The sequence below is a fragment of the Chinchilla lanigera genome, unplaced genomic scaffold, assembly GCF_000276665.1.
Source record: "Chinchilla lanigera isolate Chin_1 unplaced genomic scaffold, ChiLan1.0 scaffold00123, whole genome shotgun sequence".
Lineage (NCBI taxonomy): Eukaryota > Metazoa > Chordata > Mammalia > Rodentia > Chinchillidae > Chinchilla > Chinchilla lanigera.
In genome coordinates, this window is record NW_004955524.1 from 1,991,330 (window position 1) to 1,999,188 (window position 7,859).

Here is a 7,859-nt window from a genome sequence, read left to right on the forward strand (position 1 = left end):
CCTCATGTTTTGCATTGCTTTGTCCCTCAGATAGCTTTTTATTAAGTTATCAAAAATTAATAATAAATTATCTCCCACATATCACCAATTATTTACACATCATAATTTATCAGCCAATATTCATACATCAATATTAAGTACAGCATAAGTTTGTACTGCCTTTTGTTCTTTATGATGAACAGTGTTTATATATTTTTTAAAATTTTATTTTAAAGAGGAAAAAATAATAAAAGAAATGATATGGAACTTCAAAACACAATAATAGGGGATTAACAATAGTTAATATATTGTTTATTTTTATCTTCAAAGTAGTTGCACAGATTACAAGATATAGGCAGGAAAAATTAATCAAACAATATAAGCACAAACTACTGTTTTTAATGAACTGATAGAAATTAGTAGTGTAACTATCCCAGCTAACGTGTGTGTATATCAGTATACATATATTTTTTTCTTTTTTATTCCTCCTTTTCTCCTTTGCAACACTGCAGCTGCAAGATGAAGGAAAGAAAAACCGTAAAGAATAATTGGTAAAATGTTTTCCCACTCTGTGGGTTGTCTTTTCACTCTACTGGTGATTTCTTTTGAAGTACAAAAGCTTTTTAATAGGATGAGATCACAGTTGTTGATTCTTTGAAGTGTTTCCCGTGCAGTTTGGGTTTTGTTCATGAAGACTGTGCTTACCCCTGTGTGTTCAAGATTTTGACCTACTTTCTCTTCTAGGAGATTTAGTGTTTCTGTTTTAATACGTAAATCTTTGATCCATTTTGACTTTAGTGCATTGTGATAAATATGGGTCTAATTTTAGTCTTCAGCATGTAGAGATCCTGCTTTTACAGCACCATTTATTGAAGAGGCTATCTTTCTTCCAAAATTCAAAGACCCACTCCAAAAATGGAAAACTGAGATGAACACATGCTTCTTAGATGAAGAAATACAAATGGCAAATAAATGCATGGAAAAAATGTTCAACATCATTGGTCATTTGAGAAATGCGAATTAAAATAACACTGAGATTCCATCTCACCCCAGAAAAGAATGGCTAGCATTAAGAAATCAATCAATAACAAATGCTGGAGGGGCTGTAGGGAAAAAGCAACACTTTTCCACTGCTGGGGGGAGTGTAGTTTGGTGAAACCACTGTGGAAATCAGTTTGGAGATTCCTCACAAAATTAGGATTAAAAGTCCCACTTAACCCAGCTATTCCCTTTTTGGGTATTTTCCCAGAAGAATTAAAAACATCATACCACAGTGATGTATGTGCACCCATGTTCATAGCAGCACAATTTGTTATAGTTAAGTCTTGGAAATAGCCCAAATGCCCATCAACTGAGGAATGCATAAAAAGATGTGTTATTTTTATACAGTTGAGTATTACTCAGCTATAAAGAAAGATAACCTAGAGGCTTTTGCAGATAAATGGGCGCAACTAGAGACCATACTCATAAGTGAAATTAGTCGGACCCACATGTATAAACATCATATTGTCTCTCTAGTGTAAGAACCTGAAAGAGTAAATAAAATCCAAAACATATAATAGATATTATGAAAGGGAAATAAATTGCTCAAAGGAAGGAACAACTGGGATGAGGGAAAAAAGAAAAAGAAAGAAAGAAGGGAAAAATATACATATATATAGAAGGATAGCTGGGATAACTGTACTGCTGTAGTCTAATGGCTGATTGAAAGTCAATGCTTTTTTTTTTCTTTTTGGCCAGTTTCACATTCTTATATCTGGTAATCTGAACAACTAATTTGCAGACAACAATATGCAATATAACAACCATTGGTGAATTCTTACCATCTTGTCTAGTGAAACTCTGTACCATTTCTAATGTTCTTTTTTATTTTTCATTTTCTTTAATGGTTTGATCAATCTTGCATTCTTACATCTGATAATCTGAGCAACTTTGTTGATGATAACAATATGTAATATAAGAACAACTGTTAATTCCTATCATTTTGTTCTGAAACCCGTATCATTTTTATTGTTTTTGCTTTGTTTTGTTTTTGCCTATGTTGTTGGTATTTTGCTATTGTTCTTTTTTATTATTCTCTTCAAAATACTGAAAAGAAAATAAACAGATTATATGCAAAAGAAAGCCCACCAGAACCACAGTAGACTTCTCAGCACAAGCTCTCAAGTCAAGAAGAGCTTGGAGTGAAGTATTTCAAGTCTTGAAAAAAAACCACTTCCAACTCAGATTGATGTACCGTGCAAAACTATCTTTCAAAATTAATGGAGAAATAAGATACTGCCGTGACAAATAACAACTGAAGAAATTCACGACCACCAAACCAATGCTACGAAGAGTACTGAAAGGTATTCTATTCCTTTTTTTTTTTTTTTTTTTTTTTTGGTACCAGGAATCAAACTTAGGGCCTTGCCTTTACCAGGCAGGCGCTTACACCACTTGAAAGGTATTCTAGACAAAGATAAAAATGACCATAACTCCAAGAACAACAACAGAAAAAAAAAAAACCACCAGGCAGAGCAAGCAATTAAACTGAGGGAAAAAGCAGGGAACCAACAGTGGGAATATAATATGACAAAGATATGCCAATGCATATCAGTTATGACCATCTATGTAAATGGCCTCAACTCACCAATAAAAAGAAACAGATTGGCAGAGCGGATCAACACACAAGATCCAACAATATGCTGTATGTAAGACACATTTAACTCAAAAAGAAATTCATAGACTGAAAATCAAAGGATGGAAAAAATCCTCCATGCAACACGAACCCAGAAAAAAGCATAAGTAGTGATTCTGTTTGTAGACAATGTCAACTTCAAACCAAGACTCACCAAAAGAGATAAAGGTCACTACATGCTTGTTAGAAGAGATAACAGTCATAAATAAATGTGCACCAAATATGGGAGCACCCAACTACATAAGACAGATATTAATAGACATGAACAGGGAAATGAGCAAAAACACAGTTCTAATGGGGATTTAATACCCCACTGTCACAAAGAGATAGGTCTAGACAAAAACTCAACAATGAAATATCAGAACTGAACCAAACTTTCGAACAAATGCACTTCGTAGAACTTCACAGAATGTTCCACCCAACAACATCAGAATACACATTCTTCTTGGCTGCACATGGGATGTTCTCTAAAATATATTTTGACAAGTACTGAATGTCATGTATTGAACCACTACAACGTCATGCAGAATTTCACTGTCCTGAAAAATCTACTGAGGAGCAGGGCTGTAAATTCCACCTGTACATCATTCATTGCTCATTAAGATTTTGGGTGATGGGAAAATAAAGAAAAATTTCCAAGCTTCCTCTTTTGCTTTATAGTAGCAAAAATTTTCCTATGTAGACTAGTGTTTCAGTAAAAGTCTAAATAGAAGAATTCAATAATATAGGTGTAGAAGTGGATCATCAGTATATATTAGATCATGAAATTAAGATATTTAAAAGAGCTGAGCAGTAGAATAGGGGGCTGCACTAGACAACTCAAAACTTTAGATTACTATAGTGTAAGTCTTGAGTTACTAATTTGAATTTTCTGGATTCAGTGTAAGCATTTGCACACCAAGCAACGGAGAGCACATGTGGTTGCGAGTTTCAGTACATGGAGTGGTACACAGAAAAACATGGGTCATGCAGGAAGTGCTTGTGGCTGTACTAAATCTTTTGTTTGTGAAGCTGTATCTCCTTATTTTGAGGTTTGAAGGGCATAACACACATTCTTGACTGAGCGTGTGTCATTTTACATCACTGAAACAAAAACCTAACGTTTAATCCTCTAGTGCAATCCTTTAGCAACACAGCAAATTTCATCGCTGAAAACAGCTTATTGCCATAGATTTGGGAGCAGATTAACCTAGGAGGAGAAGACCTCTAGGATGTTGTCTTCAGAAGACCTGGGTGAAATCATGTGCCTCTAGGTGGAGATGATAACTCTCAAATGTAATTTCTAACTCGTGTTTTCACCGAAAGAAGAGACCACAGATGCAGGGCCCAGAAGAGAAATGATGACAAATTCCTCCTGGGTCCAAGGAGGCTTGACTTAAAGGAGTCAGAGGCATAAAAGTATTAGCCTGGGTAAAAAACAGTAGCACTGGTGCACATGCTTACACACATAGACACACACACACACACACACACACACTCATGTAGGCACCTGGCTCATACTAAGTTTCCCCTTCCCTCAGACATCAGGTTTTGAAGACACTTCTACAATGCTCCCTTTTATTATTATCTTCCTTCTGCAGCTTCCTTTCTTGGTGCATAATTTTGATAATGAAGCCTGCTTTCACAGAAGGGGCACCAGCGTGTACAAGGATGGAGACGTGGTGATTGGGGGATTCTTCTCCCTCTACTTCTATGGGTACTACACTCATATGCTTTCACTAAAGCCAGTGAAAGACTTCTTTGCTGTGCCGTAAGTGCCTTCTTCGTGTACCCCTTTGCTTTTTGGTTTTTAGGGTGGGTAATGACTAAGGGTGTGTGAAAGAATACTTCAGTACTGACTGTGCTGCTACTTTGTCACCCCTACCCATGTGTGCACTGGGCGGTCCACAAATTATTCTGAATATTCCCATTCTCTTCTTCACCTTCAGATATCGGAAAGAGAATATGCATTTATCATTTTATGAGCTTCCTGTGTTTGTGGTTGAAATCTGAGGGAGACACCACTCTCCATCTTATTCTAATAATCATGCCCCACCTCTAACCTAGCTTCCATTGCATGGCATTGATATTTCTTGTAAACACAATTCAAGCCATTGGATTGAATTCAGTACTAAGCAGCTAGAAAACAACATCCCCTTTACACAACTTCATGTCTTCTAAGGTTTGTTTGTAAAATTCCTTATAACCCTACAGTGTCCAGGGCTCTACCTTCTCGCTTAGAGACTTCTTGCTGTAGATGTTCAATTACACTTTCCAGCAACCTAAATATCACTGTTCCATGTTAGAGGCCCTGTATCGTTCCTGGACCTGCAAGCCAGGCCAGGAGTGAGGGGTGAGTTATCTATGAGATATTTTTGCTGGAATTTGATTTTTTCCCCGCCTAGACACAGTTATATTCCCTGCTTGTGGATATTATCACCTCCATTCTGTAGCCAAATGTATAAAGAAATGATGGATATTTCAGTGTGAGATTATAGCAGATGACTTTGCCCCTGTGAGGAAAGGCAAGGCTACTGAGACAATGGTTGATTGTGTCTTTCATGAGATGCTGGAGCCACAAATGTTCCTGTGGCAGCTGCCCTTTTGTGGGAGCGGGGATGTAAGATTAGGAATTTCAATCTCTTCCTCATTGATGATGTCTGTACCTATCTCATCTGCCTTACCCTCTCCAGGTGTTTGCTTGTACCTTAATTCTTGGACTCCTTCCCCATGTTTTCCTAGTTTCTGAGGCAGGATCTTATTGTTTTGTCGAGAATGACAAGCAAGTGCTGGGCTTGGTTCAGCTGGCTTGACAGGCATAAGTCATTGTTTCTGACATATGTTTTGTTTCCATACTTTTCCAAAATTAGTTACACATCGTTATCACCGTGTTCAATATGCAAACTATTCTTTCTGGTAGCAGCTGATGAGTGTTACTTCTTCTCTAGTAACAGATTGGCTAGATTTTGTACGATTGACTAAGGAAAGTCAGCTCTGAATCTCTTGAAATCTGTTAAAGGAAAAATTACTAAGGGTACTTGCTGAAAATAGTGAGAGCGATTTTTTAAATCAGAGCACAGCTAACAGTGTATGGACCACTGCGATAGGGTTTTGCATTGGGGAAGAGAGCTGGTAGTGACTTGTAGATGCGCCATGTAATAATGGGAGCTCGCAGTCAAAAAGCAGGATGGAGGACACTGGATAGAATATTTCTGATAGGCAACAGGAGTAATGAGGGGTTCCAGCCAAACTGACCTGAGAGGATTCTGGATAAAGATGTTCCGTTGTGATCAAACATTATCTGCGGGTAGTGGAAGACAAGGAACTAATCAGGTATAAAGTATTATAAGATTTTACTAATATTTCAAGAATAGCACACAAAGAGTTTGTTTCTATTCCTGGGAGCACAGAAACTACCTTGTGTTCCTTTATCCTCTGCTGTCGATTCCCACTACCTCAGGGAATCTGTCTTCTGTTGCAGATGGCCCTGTTCCATATCCATGTCCCTGCCACAATATCTACTGTTCTATTTGAATGTTGTCTATACTTTCAGGTTCTTATACTAGGGAGATAATATGATGTTTACACATGTGAGACTGATTTATTTAACTTGAGTATGGTCTGGTTGCATCTATTTATCTACAAAAGCCTTGAGTTTAGCCTTCTTTATAGCTGAGTAGTACTCCATTGTATACAAATACTACATCTTTTTTATTCATTGCTCAGGTGATGGGCATTTGAGTTGTTTCCAAGATTTCCTTATTACAAATTGTGCTGATATAAACATGAGTGCACGTACATTGCTGTGGTGGGCTGTTTTTAATTCTTCTGGGAAAATTCCCAGAAGGGGCAGAGCTTGGTCAAATGGGGCCTCTAATCCTAGTTTTTTTAGGAATCTCCACACTGATTTCCACAGTGGTTGTACCAGCCTACACCCCCACCAGCAGAGGAGAAGAGTTCCTTTTTCCTCACAACCCCTCCAGCGTTTTTAGTTGATTTTTTGGATGGTAGCCATAATTTCTGGGGTGAGATGGAATCTGAGTATTTTAATTTGCATTTCTTAAATGACCACTGATCTTGAATATTTTTTCATATATTTATTTGCCACTTGTGTTTCTTCATCTGAGAAGTGTGTATTCTTCTCAAATGCCCATATTTGGATTGGGTCTTTGAATTTGGGGAATCTGATTTTTTTTCAAATCTTTATGTGTTTCAGATAGAAGTACTTTTTCTGAGGGACAGTTGGCTTGAATTTATTCCCAATCTATGTGTCTTCTTTTCACCCATTTGTGATTTGTTTGATGGCCAAATCTTTTTAATAAGATGAGATCCCAGTTGTTGACTCTTTGAAATACTTCACAAGCAGTTTGGTTTCACAAGTTAACTTCCTGCCTACACCTATGTCTTCAAGATTTCTACCTACTTTCTCTTCCAGATTTAGAGTTTCTGTTTTAATATTTACATTTTTGAATCATTTTGACTTTAGTTTAATGCATGATGATACACATGGGTCTAGTTTTAGTCTTTGGCATATGGAAAGCAAGTTTTTTCCTGCACCATTTACTAAAGAGGTTATCATTCTTGAAATGAACATGTTTGGCCCCTTTATCAAAGATAAGGTGGTGGAGTGTGTTTCTACTTGTGTCTGCATCTTCTAATCTGTTGCACTGATCCTCCAGTCTTTCCTTTACCAGTACCATGTTGATTTTCTCACAGGAGTTTTAAAGTATAGTTTCAAGTCAGGGATTCTGGTGCCTCCTTCCTTGCCTTTGCTGCCCAGAATTGCCTTTGCTATTCTATGTCTCTTCTGTTTTCAAACAAACTTTAAGAATGTTCTCTGTAGATCTGTGAGGTATGCTAATGGTATTTTGATCAGTGTTGCATTAAATCTATATAGTATTTTGGGGGGACTATGGCCATTTTCACAATGTTAGTTCTTCCTATCCATGAGCAAGGGATATCTTAGCATTTTCTGATATCCTCTTTGATCCTGTTTTCAAGAGTACTGTAATTTTCTTTCTTTTTTTTAATTTTATTTTAGAAATAAAAGGAGGAAACTACTAACAGATCGACAACGTTTTACAAAATAGCAAAGGATCAGTACAGACATTACAGAGTTACAAACAGAGTGGTAGGGAATTAACAATGCTTACTGTATTACATATTGATATATTCAATGTAGTTTCTCATGAAAACACATATAGACATACAAAGCTAATCAACC

The 7,859-nt window shown here is 36.9% G+C and overlaps 1 protein-coding gene across 1 annotated transcript in view; it reads left to right on the plus strand.

The window, feature by feature from the left end:
* The first annotated feature begins 3,177 nt into the window (after window positions 1-3,177).
* Window positions 3,178-7,859, plus strand: part of LOC102004314 (vomeronasal type-2 receptor 116-like) — a 26,179-nt gene continuing 21,497 nt past the window's right edge. The window contains 2 exon segments of the mRNA XM_013507192.1: window positions 3,178-3,222; window positions 4,237-4,406. Of these exon segments, the coding sequence (XP_013362646.1) occupies window positions 3,178-3,222; window positions 4,237-4,406 (215 nt within the window).